The following is a 20,214-nucleotide window of genomic DNA, read 5'->3' on the forward strand; positions in this document are numbered from 1 at the left end:
CACGCTATTTGATATATTTTGGTATACTGCATGTGTAAAGAACAAAACATTTTTTGGTTATATAGTGTTCTGATTTATTCGTGCTCTTCACTCATACTGGCAATGACGCACAGACTGATATCATTTGTTTGCTTCTCTATCCTAATAAGCATGGGAATTAACCTCTAATGTAGTAGCCAAACCAGAGGTGAGCTTCTGCAGTAAGCAACGCACTTCTCCAGCCGGAGGGTATAGTATGTCTTTACGGAAAACAGCCAATCTGGCATGTGAAGAAGAACGTTTTCACGGGACTCTATGTACTAGATTAGATTAGATTAGATTAGATAGAACTTTATTAATCCCTCGGGTGGGTTCCTCTGGGAAATTCGATTTCCAAAAAAGCACAGCACCGACAGAAGTTACAGAGTTACAGAATATTATATATATATATATACACACACACACACACACACACACACACACACACACACACACACACACACACACACACACACATATAAATACAATATACGAAGGGGATAAATAGAATAAATAGGAATAAAAAAATAAAAACTAAAAATACAAGTGAATTGCACATTTCAAGTATTGAGGTCTATTGCACTGTTGACTATTTACAAAAGTATTGCACAAAAGGTATTGCACAGTGAGGTGAAGAGGCACTACAGCTTAGTTGTTCCCCCCTCCTTTGTCCACCTGTTTCCCCTCCCTCTCCCCTCCAGAGAGGAGTTAAACAGTCTGATGGCGTGTGGGACAAAGGAGTTTTTAAGTCTGTTAGTTCTTGTCTTGGGGAGAAGCAACCTGTCACTGAACAGACTCTTCTGGTTGTTAATGGCCGTGTGCAGAGGATGCCTGGCATTGTCCATAATGTCCATCAGTTTCTTTAATGTCCTTTTCTCTGCCACTGTCACCAGAGTGTCCAGCTTCATGCCGACCACAGAGCTAGCCCTCCTGATCAGACTATGTACGCCCTATTGCTTTGTTCAGCATTAAGAAGATATATAGCAGCCAGGTGCTGCTAGTCAATTGAACATGATTAATTGATGTTCAGTTAATGTGTGAGCACCTGTATAAAAGCAGATGTTTTGGAAGTTTGCTAGTTGCTAATGTTAACAGTAAGCTATAATCTTCCTAGAAGCAAATGTCCCAGCAAATACTTCAGAAGAACAGACTGTGCAATGTTTAGAGAGATTGGAAAAAATCCAAAACTAGATCTCAGACTCCAAACCTGAGTTGGCATGTTAACTGGTTAAGTTCATGGCAGTACAATACACACACACACACACACACACCTCATACGCACTGTCACTGGTGGACCATGACCACCTCTATGTATCGGTGTTCTAGACTAAATGTGAAGCCATCTGTCTGACAGCTAAAGCTTGGCAGAAAGTGGGTTTTGCAATAAGACAATAATCCCAAGCACAGCAGCAATTCTGCAACAGAACGGCTAAAAAAGGACAAGAATCAAGATGCTACAGTGACCTAGTCAGACCAAGTTCAGACCTTCACGCGATTGAGATGCAGAATGACGTGAGAGACTGATAGAGGCTGGGATGAAAAGTATAAAAGTATAGGATGCAATTAATTCAAGGTATTGCTGCTAAAGATGTTTCTACAAGCTTCTGAATCAGGGAGTGTGCTTAGTTTTCACAGGACTGACATTACTTACAGTAAACCCAGTGGCTATGCTTGATAAAATGAGTGTCAGGCTGCTGAAGCCAATATATTGTCAGTGTAAAACTCTTACCAGCCGAAGACTTCTCTATGCCTAACAGCCACATTCTCCCAAGGTACTAACATCGTCTGACAGCAGGTACACAATTTCCATCACATGTCAGTATCTGACATGTGAGGTGCACTCCACCCTTCTCAAGCCCAATCCTGCCACAGTGAACCTTTCTCAGCACTCTCATTCCTCTAAACATCCCTATTTTGATTCCGATGAGCAGACTTCATCCCAAACAGATATCTGTTCAATGGGGGGGATTAAGTGCAGATACATGACATTTCAGGCCACTCCAAGGACCTGAGTCGAGGCATAAACACCTCCTACGCTACTTCAGGGAAATATTTATCTTTGTTCATAGAACTTGTTGAGATAATGTCAACACTCCTTTTGAGAAACAATTACATTTGTACATGAAAGACTAAGAGTCCTTGTGGAATTACAAGTGTGGCATTTAAGTAACTCTTTAAGAAAAACTAGAGATACACACATAAAAGTCATATTAGTCTTGCAGAGATACAAGAAAAACTAACAAATTTTTATTAAATGAAAATCCTCTTCATGTTCATTTATCATGACGTTTCCTTGTTTTGACTGCAAATTATTGTTTATTCATCTGGCTGTGGCTATAAAGGAAATAAAGCTGACGTTATAAAGGATCCACTGGGTCAGCTGGAGGTAATTTGTCATTTTCTTCTCTGTGTTTTTTCTCAGTGACCACAACGCTATCTCCAGGCTCAGGCCATGCCAGAAAATGCAACGACACAGAGAGAGCCTACTGTGTGAATGGCGGCGACTGTTACTTCTTCCATGGTATAAATCAGCTTTCCTGCAAGTGAGTAATCTCTTCTATCCTTTTCTTTTCAAGTATTTTTCTTCTTGGCCGTTGTTGTTTGACAGATGTTTTGTCCCACAGTCCAAATTAGAGGCTCTTTTACGGCATCTTGACTTTGATAATCATCTTCAGCTATCTAACTACAAGTTTTTACCTTGCTTTTTGTTTTTGTGGTATAGCTCGATTCCCCTTCCTTCTTTCAGCAGCAGCAGCGACGCATCACAGGAATATGCTGCCAGTTTGTCTAACTACCCACCTGTTGTGTATTTTAACACTCATCCTTTTAAGTCATGTTTAGTGTACAGGAGGGCCGCACATTAAAAGGCTTTTCAAAATGTCATGAGTCACTGGTTTAGTCGCGAGCAAATATTTATGCCTGTTAGAGGCCCCCAATGAGGTAAATAGAATCATTGCTTACATTTGGCAAAGGGGATCAAGACCTGTGTGTAAAGTGCGTTGGAGGAACCATGCATCTTAGCTTTTCAGGAGGAAAACAGGTTGACATTATCACGGAAACAACCTTTTTTTTCTTTGACATTTACATGTGAGTTTGTGTTAGCCTCGAAATCAACATTATTTGGGACCATGTGCACGAGAGGTTAAGCTAAACAAGTGGTTTTCTTTGTAGAGGACTAACAGTTTTTGTTGTTTTTTAAAAATTTATTTTAAGAGATGAAACAACCACTTTCTTGATTAGTCATTTAGTAATCAGAAAAACGCCCTGCAACTACTTGCATTAACTATTACTCATTTTTAGTCATAAAAGCCAGATGTTCACTGGTTTTAGATTTGGGAATGACTATTGGCTGGTTATCTGCTGCTATTTTAAAATAAAATCATTGATTTTGGGCTGTAGATCAAACAAAACAAGCAATTTCAAAACCGTTCCTTTGGAAACTGTGACTGTTATTTAGAGTTTCTTACATTTATTGGACCCAAATACAGTTGTATTCAGAATTTTATTTACACTCAATATGGGCATGAACGTCATGGTAATTTTGGCTTTTAATGATTTAGTTGAACAACATACATCTTTCATGACTTTAAAAACAAATATTTGGTGCACAAGTTTAAATTTATGTAAGATTTTCACTACCTTTCCTACGTACATTTGGTTAAATGTACATTAGAAAGTTACACCTCAATCAGACACTTTTGGTAGCAGTTAACAACCTGGATTAATTCTGTCTGGATATTTGACCACTCTTCTTGGCAGAATTGGTAGAGTTTGTTTAAAGTGGTTGGTTTCCTGGCACAGGCCCAACTTTTAACTTCACTTTTTGATGTGTCTGTGGGATCATTTTCTTGTTGGAACATGCAACTGTCTACACGTTTCAACTGTCTAGCTGTTGATCTAAGGTGAAGGTAGCAGGTAGTCCTACTTCTATATTATTCCATTCACTTTGTGTAATCTACCACTGCCACTGGTGAGTGCATGTAAACCTTTGAGCACAGCTGTATGTATTAGTTAATCAAAAGGAAAAAAAATAGGTTACCTTAGTTGTAAAAATCAGTTAAACCTTATTGTGTAGTTACAAAACAAATGACATCTGCTTGCATTGTTGTCAGATATTCTGATGTATTTTCTCTTCAACCATATGCTAACATAATCCTTTTGGCTGATTTGATATAGAGCTGAAACACTAGCAAGGCTTTCTGTGCCCAGTTGGCCGCAGGAAGAATGCTCGACGAGCAAGCAGGACATGGCTGCAACAGCCGTTCAATACGCTGTGTACAAATTGGAGGCAGCAATAACTCAATTGCTGCAGCTAATTCACTCACGGCTGGGGCATGGGTCCAGAAAAGTTGGATAATGCAGTGGTGAAGGCCTGCAGGGATTTGTTGCCCCACAGCCATCTCATTCAATATAGGCCAGGCTTCAGTGGGTATTACTCTCTGGCTAAACAAGTCCTGCAGACAGCTAGTCCTACTTTTATTCCCAGCTCCTTCACTTTCAGATAGAAACTTTTAGGTTGAGGTAAGGTGATTGTCATGGTCCTGGGCCATGTGGGCCCAGTATTCTTAGTTTTTCATGTATTTTTGTATTTTGTTCCTTATTTAGGCCATGCTTCCTGGGTTGATCTGTTACGTTGTTCCTTATGTGTTTTCCCTTCGTGACTCTTACCCCCTGTGTGCCCCTCTGTGTATTTATGAGCCCTCGTCTCTCTTTGTGCTTTATTCTATGTTTTCCCCAGCCCGTTATGTCTGCGTTCTCCCCGTGCTCTCTCTCCTCCTGTTTGAACCTCTGTACTTCCTGCTTTACTTTGCCCATCTCCCATCAGTGTTACGTTCACTCCTGCCGTGTCTTGTTATGATTATCAGTGTCACCCGTGTTCCCCGTGTGCATCCACTTCCCCTGATCATCCCTCATGTGTATTTAGCCTCTGTGTTTCATGTAGTCTGTGTCGCGTCGTCTGTGTTATCTCCCCTACCCCTTGTCGTAGTATCCCAGCCATAGTTTGCATTTTGCTGTCTAAATCTCATTAGAGTCATAGTTCCCCAGTCTATGTTCAGGTTTTCCCTCAGCTACTTTGTTGTTCTTTTCTATGAGTTTTTCAGCCGTAATAAAAGGCTCGTTTTTGTTGGAATCCACTCCTGCATCCCCGTTTGTGTTCGCACCTGGGTCCACCACACACCTTTCCGCACGGTCTGCCTCCGCAGACCTTGACAGTACGACGCGACCAGTATGGACCCAGCGACACAGAGAAGGGAGGTCGTTCAGACAGTGGAAGCGCTATGCTGTCAGTGGATGCAGCGTTCCGGGGAGGAGGATACGGAGGAGTTGCTTCACCCATTGCGGGTGAGCGTAACCGTGTTCCCCTGGCTGTGGGAGGCGCTACCCCCCCTGATTTCTGATTACCTCCGCACCATCCTCCAACCCCGTCCTCAGGAGCAGGCGCCCAGCGCACGGGCCGCGTCACCACCGTTCCGCTGTCACGCAACTTCCCCATCACCGCCTCCACCATCTTGCGGCTCCGGGGTGATTAAAGTTGGCTCACTGAGACTCGGACGCAACCTGGGGTCGCTACCATCCATGCCTTCGTACACGAGCCGCTCACCCTCGCCGTTTCGTTCGGACTTCGCTTCTCCAGCCTCCTTTCTGGCACGGATGTGGTCGGAGGATGAGGAGCCAGCCGTCACAGCTATCAATGTGTCAACAGCCGCTGCTAGGAGGAAGCGGCGCCTTCGTCGCCGCCGCACGTCAGCGCAGCCAGAGTCCGGGGTGTCGTCAGAGCAGTCGCCTGGGCCGGAACCGCTGGCCGAAGCCGCCTCCGAGTCCGTGTCAGCAGTGATTTTCGGCTCTGAGGAGATGTCCCCACAAATCACTGCCCGGGACATCGCTGAACGGGAGCAGGTGGTTCTCGCGGAGCTGGAGGAGAAGCTCCGGTGGAAGCCGTGGCTGACCCCCGACTGTGAGCAAGTCTTTCGGGGAACGCGCCTCGCTCTCGGGGGTCCCCGGAGTTGCCAGGGACTTCCACCGCTCACCCCGCCCGCTTCCACGGATAGAAAGAAGCGGCACTCTCGCCGCCGGCGCTCTGAGCCCCTCACAGTTCAGTCAGCTCCCTCGCCGCCACCCTCAGTTCAGTCAGCTCCCTCGCCGCCACCCTCAGTTCAGTCAGCTCCCTCGCCGCCACCCTCAGTTCAGTCAGCTCCCTCGCCGCCACCCTCAGTTCAGTCAGCTCCCTCGCCGCCACCCTCAGTTCAGTCAGCTCCCTCGCCGCCACCCTCAGTTCAGTCAGCTCCCTCGCCGCCACCCTCAGTTCAGTCAGCTCCCTCGCCGCCACCCTCAGTTCAGTCAGCTCCCTCGCCGCCACCCTCAGTTCAGTCAGCTCCCTCGCCGCCACCCTCAGTTCAGTCAGCTCCCTCGCCGCCACCCTCAGTTCAGTCAGCTCCCTCGCCGCCACCCTCAGTTCAGTCAGCTCCCTCGCCGCCACCCTCAGTTCAGTCAGCTCCCTCGCCGCCACCCTCAGTTCAGTCAGCTCCAGTGCCGCCTGTAGCGCAGGCCCCAGTAGCTCCAGTGCCGCCTGTAGCGCAGGCCCCAGTAGCTCCAGTGCCGCCTGTAGCGCAGGCCCCAGTAGCTCCAGTGCCGCCTGTAGCGCAGGCCCCAGTAGCTCCAGTGCCGCCTGTAGCGCAGGCCCCAGTAGCTCCTGTAGCCCAGCCCCCGATAGCAGTACGGTCCGCTGGTCAGCTTCACATTCAGCCAGGGGTCTCAAATCTCTCTGGCTCTGCATCAGCTCCTGCTGGGAGCTCGGATGAGCTCATCCAGGACTCCGCGGCTCCCACGCCGCCATCTACCTCGTCAGCTGGAGGGTCCGGGGAGCCCATCCAGCCACCTGTCTCCGCTGGAGGGTCCGAGGGGCCCGTTCAGCCTCAAGCCTCGTCAGCTGGAGGGCCCGAGGAGCCCGTTCAGCCACCTGTCTCCGCTGGAGGGCCCGAGGGGCCCGTTCAGCCTCACGCCTCGTCTGCTGGAGGGCCCGAGGGGCCCGTTCAGCCTCACGCCTCGTCTGCTGGAGGGCCCGAGGAGCCCGTTCAGCCTCACGCCTCGTCTGCTGGAGGGTCCGAGGGGCCCGTTCAGCCTCACGCCTCGTCTGCTGGAGGGTCCGAGGAGCCCGTTCAGCCACCTGTCTCCGCTGGAGGGTCCGAGGGGCCCGTTCAGCCTCACGCCTCGTCTGCTGGAGGGCCCGAGGAGCCCGTTCAGCCACCTGTCTCCGCTGGAGGGCCCGAGGGGCCCGTTCAGCCTCAAGCCTCGTCAGCTGGAGGGCCCGAGGAGCCCGTTCAGCCACCTGTCTCCGCTGGAGGGCCCGAGGGGCCCGTTCAGCCTCAAGCCTCGTCAGCTGGAGGGTCCGAGGGGCCCGTTCAGCCTCCTGTCTCCGCTGGAGGGCCCGAGGAGTCCGTTCAGCCTCAAGCCTCGTCAGCTGGAGGGTCCGAGGGGCCCGTTCAGCCTCCTGTCTCCGCTGGAGGGCCCGAGGAGTCCGTCCGGCCTCACGTCTCCGCTGGAGGGCCCGAGGAGTCCGTCCGGCCTCACGCCTCGTCTGCTGGAGGGCCCGAGGAGCCCATCAAGCCACCTTCTGCTACGCCTGGTCCAGCCTCAGAGCCTTCGTCCGCTGCAGCCTCAGAGCCTTCGTCCGCTGCAGCCTCAGAGCCTTCGTCCGCTGCAGCCTCAGAGCCTTCGTCCGCTGCAGCCTCAGAGCCTTCGTCCGCTGCAGCCTCAGAGCCTTCGTCCGCTGCAGCCTCAGAGCCTTCGTCCGCTGCAGCCTCAGAGCCTTCGTCCGCTGCAGCCTCAGAGCCTTCGTCCGCTGCAGCCTCAGAGCCTTCGTCCGCTGCAGCCTCAGCCTGTGCGTCGCCTGGTCCCGCCTCGACTGGTCCTGTGCCCACCGGGCCTCGGCCAGTACGCCTGACACTGGAGAGCCGCCGCCGCTGCCTTCCGCGCGGCCGGCCCCCTGAACTGCTCCGTCGTCTCCTTCGCCGCCGCCGCTGCCTTCCGCGCGGCCGGCCCCCTGAACTGCTCCGTCGTCTCCTTCGCCGCCGCCGCTGCCTTCCGCGCGGCCGGCCCCCTGAACTGCTCCGTCGTCTCCTTCGCCGCCGCCGCTGCCTTCCGCGCGGCCGGCCCCCTGAACTGCTCCGTCGTCTCCTTCGCCGCCGCCGCTGCCTTCCGCGCGGCCGGCCTCCGGACCAGCTCTGCCACCCGCCTGGTCGGCCCCCCGACCGTGTGACCCGTGAACTCTGGTGCCTGTGGGCTCTGGGTCGGCCCCCTGAACTTTGTTTTGACTATGGTCATGTGCTCCCGTGTTTTCTGTTGTTTATTTTGTTTCCCGTTCTGGTCCCTCCGTCCTGGTCCCCCGCCTCCCGCCCTGGGTGGGTTGTTTTCTGTTTTTGTTTTTGTTTCTTGGGTTTGGGCTGTCGGGAGCCAGCCCTTTAGGGGGGGGTGGTGTCATGGTCCTGGGCCATGTGGGCCCAGTATTCTTAGTTTTTCATGTATTTTTGTATTTTGTTCCTTATTTAGGCCATGCTTCCTGGGTTGATCTGTTACGTTGTTCCTTATGTGTTTTCCCTTCGTGACTCTTACCCCCTGTGTGCCCCTCTGTGTATTTATGAGCCCTCGTCTCTCTTTGTGCTTTATTCTATGTTTTCCCCAGCCCGTTATGTCTGCGTTCTCCCCGTGCTCTCTCTCCTCCTGTTTGAACCTCTGTACTTCCTGCTTTACTTTGCCCATCTCCCATCAGTGTTACGTTCACTCCTGCCGTGTCTTGTTATGATTATCAGTGTCACCCGTGTTCCCCGTGTGCATCCACTTCCCCTGATCATCCCTCATGTGTATTTAGCCTCTGTGTTTCATGTAGTCTGTGTCGCGTCGTCTGTGTTATCTCCCCTACCCCTTGTCGTAGTATCCCAGCCATAGTTTGCATTTTGCTGTCTAAATCTCATTAGAGTCATAGTTCCCCAGTCTATGTTCAGGTTTTCCCTCAGCTACTTTGTTGTTCTTTTCTATGAGTTTTTCAGCCGTAATAAAAGGCTCGTTTTTGTTGGAATCCACTCCTGCATCCCCGTTTGTGTTCGCACCTGGGTCCACCACACACCTTTCCGCACGGTCTGCCTCCGCAGACCTTGACAGTGATGTGATAAGGTGAAATGATGTGAAGAGTGTTGAAAGTTGAAACCTGCTGTTATTTTCATGCAAAGCATGCATAATGTGCAGAAAAAAGAACTGTATTTGTTAGTTGTGTACATTCAGTCAGGACCACTGCAGCCAAAAAGGGAAAATAATTATTTCCATCTGCAGGACTCTGGCGTGCAGAAGATTATTAGTATGGCTCTAATCTGGGACTTTTCTACACTTTTAGTTGCTTACAAGGAAGGTGAAAGCAACTTAAATAGGTACCTCATATGAAATTTGATGATTGAACATGCAAGAATATGAGCTTAAGCATAAGGTGAAAAAAGCTGGCAGTGAGATCTTCTGATGTGCTTGGATTGCAAGCCAATCTTGACATTGTGGCTTCCCTCAACTAATTATGTGCTTGTTATATTTTTGAATCAGCTGAAACGGCTCGAATAAAGGTGCTCAAAATTTGACTGAGATGGTTTTAAATCGGGCGTATACTCCACAGGTCTCACAGATCTCCTGGGTAATGCTCGTTACAGATACCTGATTTTTTTTTTTCTGTCTTTCAGTTTGCTTCCTACTGTCTGACCAGCGGTCCAAATCCAACAAAATTACGTTTATAATGATTCAAAACAAGGAAAAGCAGCAAACCATCAGAGACACAGTGATTAGAAGTTTTACTATTATGTAATAAATTGACTGTTTCAGTTCTATACATGATGATACAAGTACAATGAAAGTTGTTGAACAGAAGTGTCTTCCTAAGAGAACGATAGTTATCACTTCTTTATGGAACTTATTAGAAGGGTAATGAGTTGAGAAAGTTCAGTGTATCTACAGTTTGTAGAACATTTTCATAAACATTGCAAAGTGTTTGTTTTCCTCCTGAAAGTTACATGTTTATTTTCTGCACCTCTGTGGTCATTTGCACCCCGTGACAGTTTATTTCCTTCATCTTTCAGCCAAGTTTCCTCGACCTAGGTGGCGCAATTCCCCCCCCCCCCCCCCCCCCCCCCGCCCCCACCCAGTTAAACACCATCACTCAGGATGAGTAACTCATTGCCGAATATTTATGGTGCTCCCAGGAGGCACTGTGTGGACCCAGTAAATCACATTTGTTGGATCAGTGGTCTAGTTGTGGCTCTGGGTAGATTGTTGGTGGCCCTGAAAAGACCAACTTCTCATCCAAATTGAGATTATAATGAGGAAATGTGGTTTAACCCAACGCTCCTGATGGTGATGATAGTCTGTCCTCAGTAACAAAAACCTAACGCAGCCACACATTTGAAACTTTGGTCTTGACGCTGACTTCAAAGAACAGCTGAACACATCCTCGCGTGTTTACCAAGAAACATTTACATATTCATTTTTTTTTCCTTTCCAAGCTGGAAATTAAAATTTGGGATTTTATTTCCTTATTTCCTGATCTGACTGCTTTAACACTCTGTGCTCTGGTATCAGTTATAAAACAGTCACGTTTGCAGGTTATGGATACATCCACAAGGATTCCAACAGGCTCCAAGAGAAAGAGAAACATTTCCCAACTTTCAGCTCTGTTTCACTGCTTTCCAAGGAATGATTTATTGATTACCTATAAAACATTGCCTGGTTTATCCCAAGCTACATTCTTATTCTCCATACACTCATGAAAATTGCTCTTCTCTCATCCCATAGACAGAGTTCAGAAAGCCATGGGACTGTCAGTATCCTGAATCACATTTATCTCTTTTTATAAAAGCCCATATTATTATTATTATATGTCATTATATATGGTTTTTTTTGGTTCTTTCTCTTTTCTTCTTCTTTTTTAATTCCTCTGCCAAGATGAGAGCCCAGGCTGAAGTATATTTTTACCCTTTTTTGTTTGTCAGTGTGTCTGTAAGGGGGGGGGAGCTGCTAGCTTATCAGAGAGATGCAGCATCTGCTAAGCATTACATTTTTGTGCAGATTGAGATCAATTTAAAACTGCGAAATTGGGCACGTTCATCAGCAGAGGATGCCCTCCTTGCTTTGTTTGCACTTTACTGTGAGTTTGGTAGCAGTTTTTTTGTTGTTGCTGTTACTTGTTTTGTTGTGTGTTTAAACATGCTGTGACATTTTGCAGAAATGTGTGTGAAGGGATTCAAGCCCCTGAAATCAACCTCACTCTCTGTGTGTTTTTTTTTCCTTTTCCATAACACTTGTCTGCTCCTTCCCAGATGTCCGGATGGATACTTCGGCCCTCGATGCTTACAGACTGAGCCACTGCGGGTGTACATGCCCAATCCTTTCAAAAGTATGTTCAAATGATATGAGCAGCTGACAACAGAGACACAGTTGTCACTGGATTACCTCTGTGGACTCTTGCTGCCCTCCTCATCCCCCCCACTCCCCCCCCCCCCCCACCAGATCTCTTCCTCTTTCTCCTCCTCTTCCTCCTTCTCAGGTCAACACGCATTGAGCTGTGCACTACACCATGCACACGATGGTGTCATCCAAAGGGAACACTCTGCTTCTGCTGTCTGTAGATGTTCTGTTGTTCTAATTCTGTGTCTCTCTTCCTCTCTCCCCCCTCTTCTCCCCCCCTTCCCTTCTTTCTCACTTTTTCTTACTCACACTGTCCTTTTCACTCCACTCTCTCCCCCTCTATTTTCTTCCTTTCTCTCACTCTTTCACCACCCTCTTCCTCCTTCTCTCTTTCTTCGGCTTTGTTTCTTTCCATCAGGTGTCCAAATGACTTTACTGGTGATCGCTGTCAAACCTACGTTATGGCCAGTTTCTACCGTATGTCAATTTCCTCTTCTGTCACTGTCAGTCTGTCCTCGTGTCACGCGTGCATGCTGGGTGTAGAGACCGCATTAATTTCCTGTTATTACCTAATAGTTTTGTCTGTGTCTGCTCTGGTGACTCATTCACAAGCTGGCATAGATTAGTGGAGTCTGTTACTGTGTTTGGTCTGCATGTAATATTGTGTGCCCTTTGACTCAGTGCAGTGCGTTGCATGCGCATTCGCAGAATAAGAGTTCGTAGCGAGGCCGACAGCAGCGAGTCAGGGTGTGAGTTTGCTTTGTGCAAGTTGATTTGCACATCGCAAGTTGCATGTAACGACACAGTCTAATGGCAAAATAATTACAAAAGGACTTTGTTTAGCCCACTTACTAATGATGCCTGTTCTCGCAATCAGCTTGAAACATGCAAGCACGTTTGACCCTAAGTAGAGCTTGTATGGAAAGCCAGGCCCAAACAATTAGTCGCAACTAACAAGCATGACAAATGACTGGCTCTATCAGGTGGAGCACTAACTGATAACAGCAAGCTTGTAAAGAGCCCTTATTTGAGAGGCTGCAACCAGCTGAAGCTGAAATGATGGTGCATTTCTTTCTACTAGGATTTATTAACTATTGATAAACAGGTGTGAAAGCGTAACCGTTATCATCAATATAAAGATCAAATATGAAAATGAAAAAACAAAATCACACTGATTTGATTTGATGTCGGAGATAATCATGGATTCCAAAAGAAAAGGCCCACTTACCGCAAAACTTTACAGCACCTGCCTCGCATTAGTTCAAAATTAGCCAAGATGGTAAATGTGAAGCACTATTTGTTTAACTTTGAGACCAGTGGATAACTTGCGGAGGACCTAAATCACAGCCAGCCTGTAGAAAACACTAAGCTTTGTTAGGTCCACACAAGAACATTTAGCCAATTACATCTGCTATAACACGCTGATCCAGAAGAAACAAAATGGTGTTCGCACGACAGATAGTCCAAACACTGTACTGGAGTGCCATGTCAAGCAGCTTTAGTAGCCTGGGGTTAGAGAACTAAACCCTGCACCATCCCACACGGCAACATCTGCAAACACATCTATCAACTGCGTTGTTATACTAAGATTAGAGGACGTTTTGTGGACAACTATGGCCTGATTGATATTGCCCTTAAGGGTTTTAGCTTTAAAAACCAACCACATGGTGGGGATTCTTGTGGAGCGTTTAAATGTCAGTATTACTTGATTGGTGATTACTTGTACAGTGAGAGACGTGACATTAATGAAACGTAACGACTGAAATTTCAAAAAGTCTGGACTTGATTCTTTAGGGAAAGCACTGCATGCACAGGGTTCAAGTATAAAAATGATATATAATTAAATCCAAAGACTGTCATTTATGCTGGATAATGGCAGCATCATGCCTTTGCAAGCCCATATGGTTGCGATTTAATGTAACATTGCATTCAGAAAATAACAAACTGCATCTGCGTTTGGAGTTTCCTAATGCTCATCCCTGTAGTCTGACTTTTCAAGCTTACACATTCTGTTTGTTGTATATTGGCACAGAGTACAATACCCCCAAAAAACCCCTTCTTAAGTACAAGTAATTTCATCTCACATTAAGTTGTAATGCACTGTGCTGAAATTGCTTGTTTTTCTGGCAGAGCAGACAGTGTTGTGTGGGAGCTTTTTTTTCCTCCCCCGTACACTCACACACTTTTTCTACATTCTGTTTAACTTCAGCGCAGCTGTGCATCAAGGACAGCGTTTATTTCCTGTTCTCATCCAGCTACACAAGTACAGACCAGCCTTGTATTATTTGCTTTGCATGGTTATACAACCAAGTAATCAAAAAACAGACAGAAGATGATAAAAACAAATAGTAAAACAATGAGAGAGAAAAAAAAGCGTGCACCCTCTTTCCGTTACAACACTATCATGGGAACAGCTTGGCTTTTAGTCTTTACAATCAAGTAGAACTGCTAAAATTTTAGTTTAAAAGGCAGACCCTTGTGCTCACGCACATCCGTTTCATAGTTAAAAACCTGCGTCCCGAAAGGGGCACCTCCCATCCCCAGGAGATAAAAAAGAGAAGGAGGATGGCTTTTTTTCTCCTCAGCCATAAGTGCTTGGATTAAATAAGAGCATGTTGTCATAAGAACAGCTGGGAATTGCTTTAGCCCAAGTAAAGCAAGTGAGGAGCCAGAAATATGGACTTGCTAGCTGGTACGACATCCCTGTGGCCTCTATCTGCCATACAATATAAAGTCAAGCCATAATTCTTCTTATTCTTCATGATTATTCCAACACAGTGCACATACACTCCTTTTAACTTGCCTGTTCATGTGATGGGTGTGTCCTGGAATTGACAGTGTTGCATTTTTAGAAAGCAGAAAACTGAAAGCACAGGTAATCTCGGTAGATGACGCATATTTTCCCAAACAGTTGCTATGCACCTAATATCCCATTCCCTTTTAGGATTTTGTTTGGTTATGCAATGATATGGCGCTCCATAAAACATAAACCTCAAGACTTACTTGTAAAACATAAAACTGTGGCGCAAGATAAATACAGTCCCTCAGAAGTGGCTGCATGCTTGGGCAAAATTCTGCATCATTGCATTTGGAAAGAAAATAAGCGGGGTTAATTCAGCCCCCTCACGTGCCGCCAGAGACGCTACGTGTGATTATAAATGGAGACTGAGGATGACAAAGCCGACAGCGGTAGTGACTCCAGGCAATCTTTGGTTGTTAAGATTACGAGTACGTCCTGTTTGTTTTTAGAGAGCCGCAACTATTGGTAACAGATCCGCCACGAAAGCAGAACAGGCTTAAATAACCCTACACCTACCACAGTGGGTGCATCTATAGGATGTGCTCACCACTAGCACCTGGTTGCTGTCAGGGATCAGCCTTTTATAGGAGTAATAAACACTAAGCGACTCACACAGGGCCACGTCATCTCTCCTTTGATCATATCTGGAAACGTTCCCTTTACTTGGCACTGCATTATTACTGAATTGGACCAACACAGCAACTGGTAACATGTATCAAAAAAAGAGCGAAAACTTATTACTTATTGTAAACTTACTGTTAGTCAGCTTTTTCAGCTAACTCAAAGAAAATTACAAAAAAAGGAAATGATCTTGTTGAGGCCCCGTATGCTGAGATATAGAGTGGATATAATTTTCAAGCAAGAGCAGAATATTGTAGTTTTATTAAGAGTATTAAAAAGTAGTAAAAAGAAATCAAAAATCCCTTTATTAGAATTAGTAGTAGTGATATGTGGTAGTGATACTGATACGTAGTGTGGTTTGAAGTGTGTGTTGCATGCTTGTGTCTCGTCTTAGATAGTACTGACCGTGTCGTGCTGACAATGACCAACAAGTGTTGTGTAATGCCAATTTGTACTTGCTCCACTTCTATATTAGAAGGTGCCGCTCTTAATCTGGTCTTTTGTTTCTTGTGTCTCTCCCCCCCTCTCCCACCCACCTTCCAACTCTCTGCAATGGCAGAGCATCTTGGGATTGAATTTATGGGTATGGAACAATCCATTTTGATTCTCAGTGCTAGCATAGCTACTAAGATGTCGTTCATTTTGACATTGCTCGTGTTCCGTCTGTGGTGTGACCATATCGTCCCCCGATTAACAAGTCGATCTCTCAAACAATCATGCCATGACTTATTACGGCGACGAACCCTCAGTCAATGCAACTGATCCTTCATCAAACATCATTAACATGGATGTAATCGCCTCCACCTCTCATTCGCGTGCAATGGAAAAATACCATTAACTCAGTTTCCATCTCACTTACAAGAGCATATTTTCCCCTTGGACTTTAGTTCCTCATTCCATCTGTAACAAGCATGATCTGTCATGTTTGGAGCTATACCCAAGGATTTGCTCAATATTAGGATCTATCTTTCCGACCTTCTTGGTCTCATTTCTAGCGTCTCTTTTTTTTTTTCTTTGATATGCCACCTCAGTCTTTCTTTTTATGTGTGATCCTGACCATGCCTCTTACATCATTTCGTCATTAGTGTAGCTGAAATGTAATGTCGGAGTATAAAACATGACACGTTTCTGGTTTGGATCATCCTTCAGGGATGCTGTAAAATGCTGTGATGTGAGCATGCCATGCTATATTTAGAACCTACACTTTCTCCTCTATCAGACACTCTTTCTGCCCTCTTTCATCGTCAGCCTTTGTTTCCTGCTACCTTTTCCAGAAAAGTCCTCTTGTGGTTGGGAGTATAAAATTAATAGTAGATCTCGCTGCTTCAACTACACAAGTGCACTCTAGTAGTAGACCATAAGTGTCATTAAACTAACACAAGTATCGTTTCCTCTGTTTCAAATTCAATATCAGTGGCTAAAAGCAATATTGTTGAAATATCACTGAGTTTGCAGCTAAAAATAAACTGACTTCAGTGATTTATTTATGGCGTCAGAAGGTTGACACAAATTGGTATGCTGATGTAAAATGGCTACTGGTGAATGAAAGGAGGAAACCTGAGATGGTTGCACAGATTCAATTCATTCTTATTACATTATTAATTGGGGACTACACTGCCTCCATTATTTCCCCCCAGGGGAAACAAAGAATCTACGTCAACCTTTTACAAGCTCTTCTCTGGAAAAGCAAAAGCATCAATCAAATTTCATCTTCATTTCATTTCTAATTTCTCTTGTTTGACAAATTTTTTTGCAAAATTGTTGTGATCTCATCGTTGTGTTTCACTGAATGCCTGAGCAGATGATCGCTTCTGTAAGTGAGTGAGTGAGATAGTAGACCACCAAAGACACCAAGACTAAGACTTGTTATTGAATATTTTTCATTTTATCATGCATGGTGCAATTTAAAATAGCTGGTTTTTAGAGTTGTTTGATCGAACAGTCTAACTCTCCAACAGTCCAATGCCCTTCCCCCACCTACGCCGCCTTACTGCAGCGCAGGGAGCAGCAGCAGCATCTGCTGCATTTGTGATTATGCAAAAGAAGAGGTTTAAGTGTGAAGGGAAAGGGGGGATGATGCTTCATTCTGCTCAGGATTTAGTAAAAAATAAAAAAATAGATGTGTAGATGTGACACCATAACCACCTTAAAGAAAAGAAGCTAATTTTTTTCCTCTGTCATTTCTGTGTGCGTGTGTGTGCGTGCGTGTGTGTGTGTGCGTGTGCGTGCGTGTGTGTGTGTGTGTGTGTGTGTGTGTGATGTTGACAGAGGCAGAGGAACTCTACCAGAAAAGAGTCCTGACAATCACGGGTATTTGTGTGGCTCTCTTGGTCGTGGGCATCGTGTGTGTGGTTGCCTACTGTAAAACCAAGTAAGTCCAGATGATGAATGATTTCTGAAGATGTACTCCTGCTCTTTAATTTAATAAATATACAAAACCGTAAATATTCGTGTACTTCCCAGTCCTTGTGACATTCAGCAGGTGGAAATGATAGATTATGTCTTAAAATACACCCTTACTTTATTAGGCATGTTTAAATAGTTATTGTAGGTGTTACAGTAAATCAAAAAGACTTAATAAAAGGTGATTAAATAATAAGGGAATGACCAAGATGTTCTCAACAGGAAACAAAGAAACAGGATGCACAATCATCTGCGACAAAACATGTGTCCAGAACATCCCAATCGTAACTTAGCTAATGGACCCAATCACCCAGGACCCGGCCCGGAGGATATCCCTATGGTAGATGTATGTTTCCGAGGATTCCTTACATTATTGCAGTACACACAGACTAATTTACACCACATGGATTTTGTTCTTTACAATCGTTTTTGTTTTTCACTCTCCACCTGCAGTACATATCAAAGAATGTCCCTGCGACTGAACGTGTTATACGGCCTGCTACAGAGGGCTCATTTCCTGCCAGTCATGCCTCTTCCAGATCTCACAACTCTTCCACACGAGCTCATTCATCAACTCACAGGTGAGCATCCAGCACGTGCGTCATCATAACTGCCTCTTGCAAATAGGGAATCAATCACAAAGTGATAGAAGAGTTTGATTCATCGAGACAAGTTCCTATATTTAAAGGGCACACTCGGTTTTAGTTGATCATTACAATCCGATGTAAGTAAATTGTTAACAGTGCAGAGTATCTGAATAGAATCGTTAAAAAACACACACCAGGAGTCTCGCTGCTGCAGAGTGAGCCAATTGCTGGTGAGGTAAGACAGTCTGTCTGATTTCTGCTGAAAAAGGCAAGCTTTGTTATCTGTAACAGACACGATTTTAAATTTGTAAGTGATCTAAGATGGGAAAAAGTAGTGCTGGCAGAGGAGTCACAGCTGAAAGTATTACCAGGATTTCTCACATGGGAATTTGCAAAGACACAGAGGCCAACGAGTGCTGAATGCATTAGTCTGCACTACTGAAGATTTGGTTTTCTTCTGTTGTTTCTATTGGAAAGCTCTTGTGGACTTCTCTTCAGAAGCAACTTAATCAAAGGGTTTATGACTGACCTGTCGCTGTGAGGGACTAAGTTTTCATATGCAGGTTAGAGAGGAACAGGATCAAAAGAGATAAGAGCTGAATATCTTGGTACTTTTGCTAACGGATCATGGAATTGCAGTTGAATTGTGGAAATGTTCTTCCTCCAGAGACAGCCGCAGATTTGTTATCAAGCACTCTTTCAAAAAAAAAGGACAAAAAAGTGAAACTTGGACATATTGTGGGGTGTGTGCATGTTAACACCTATTTTTTTGTCTTTTTTTATTGTCAGACATGAGGAACGGACATGGAGCCTGGAACATTCTGACAGTATCCTCTCTGACTCGCCGGGAATGATGTCATCATCCGTGGGGACCAGTAAATGCAGCAGCCCTGCGTGCATGGAGGCTCGAGCACGGCGCGCTGCACACTGTGGTTACTCTGACCCCCATCGGCCGAGGCTGCAGTACGGGGACTCCTTCGACTCGCTGGGAGACTCTCCGCACAGCGACAGGTGGGGACCAGACCTGTGTGGCTGATATGGCACTGGGTTTGTCATGAATATTTTGAGAAGTTTCCTCTCTCTGCTGGTTCTCTCTCAGCCTCGAGAGGCCAGTCAGGGCACTCTGAGAAACTCAGTGGAAACTGACACACAGCAGGCATGATGATGAAATACGCTAAGGTAGGCAAGAGTGAGAAACAGTGCTCATTTCAATGGGAAGAGTATTCCCTGGCCAGTATGCAATTCTAATTGGCTAGTGTTCCCTTTTAATGTTATTTTATTTTATTTAAGGGATGGCGTGACATTTTGTTAAATACACTTGTCTGCCATTTTGCACAGTCAGATTTAAACTCACTTAAGTCAGAAATAGGACAGGTTTAGTGAAAGCTAGCACAAAGAGGAGATTCAGAAACAGTCTGGCAGATACGAAGAAATACGACTTTCATCACCTCCACAGCTGTATCATTTTTATTTCCTGTACTTCATGTAAATATGTCTGTACCAGAGGCACAGAGAAATTAAAGTTCTCACATGACAAATCAGATCAGACCTAAACTTAGATCTAAATAGTGTGCATCTAGGTCTTTCTCTTTATGTGTGTTGCAATTCAATAGTAGTCAGCGTTACATTATTCTGTTGCCTGATTGTGGTACCTAAAATCCCCAAATGCCCTCCTCGGTCTCTGCTGATATTTTGAATTCCAGCACTGTTCACAGCTGACAATCCATCGCTCAGCAAGCCTAGATTAGCAGTGAGCTGAGAGGAAATTTGGGAATTTGGGGGCATGGTTGTTTCTACTGCTTCAACACAACTCCTACAAAGATTTTTAAAGACACTAAGGTTAAGGTTTCTCTCTTCTTCTTCTTCTTCTTCTTCTTCTTCTTCTTCTTGTTCTTCTTCTTCTTCTTCTTTTTAAAACAAATTATTTCTTAGTATGAAGACCTGCTATAAAAGGGTGCTTAACATCACACTCTCAAACATTTTTTTATTCAAATGAAAGTCATTAACGGTGTTGTAACATAATGGTGATTTGAGCCTATGGTCTGCTGTAAAGGTATTGCAATATTTATACAGTGTTACGCACAGGGTAGCTGCATTATTCCCAGGAAAAAAATACTGTACTAACTGAATGTGTTCTAGCCCTTACTGCTACATTACAGCTTCACATTACTGTAAAAACAGACTTTTACTATAGTGTAGATTGTATCAGTGAGCTTTAATGCTCCTAAACATTGTTGTTCAACAAAGCAGCTCTACAGTAAGCCATTAGGAGTTTTAGAGATCATTTCTTCAGCGGCGATTATTGTCTGTCTGTTTTACTAAAACAGCAACAGATTGTTTTGCTGCCGCAGA

At 45.4% G+C, this 20,214-nt stretch overlaps 1 protein-coding gene across 5 annotated transcripts in view; it reads left to right on the top strand.

Moving 5' to 3' along the window:
* nrg2a (neuregulin 2a) overlaps positions 1-20,214 on the top strand; it is an 81,514-nt gene that overhangs the window by 57,825 nt on the left and 3,475 nt on the right. For 3 of the 5 annotated variants that reach the window (XM_085420519.1, XM_085420520.1, XM_085420518.1), the window contains exons 4-10: positions 2,441-2,561; positions 11,870-11,928; positions 15,432-15,455; positions 17,141-17,243; positions 17,498-17,621; positions 17,729-17,856; positions 18,652-18,873. In XM_085420519.1, coding sequence (XP_085276645.1) covers positions 2,441-2,561; positions 11,870-11,928; positions 15,432-15,455; positions 17,141-17,243; positions 17,498-17,621; positions 17,729-17,856; positions 18,652-18,873 — 781 coding nt within the window. Of the gene's footprint in view, positions 1-2,440; positions 2,562-11,363; positions 11,441-11,869; positions 11,929-15,431; positions 15,456-17,140; positions 17,244-17,497; positions 17,622-17,728; positions 17,857-18,651; positions 18,874-20,214 lie in introns of all 5 variants that reach the window. The other 2 variants (XM_085420517.1, XM_085420516.1) reach the window with 2 other exon arrangements.

This window comes from Rhamphochromis longiceps, linkage group LG10, assembly GCF_057381845.1.
Source record: "Rhamphochromis longiceps isolate RC_006_pf linkage group LG10, R_longiceps_female_GT1.1, whole genome shotgun sequence".
Taxonomy (NCBI): domain Eukaryota; kingdom Metazoa; phylum Chordata; class Actinopteri; order Cichliformes; family Cichlidae; genus Rhamphochromis; species Rhamphochromis longiceps.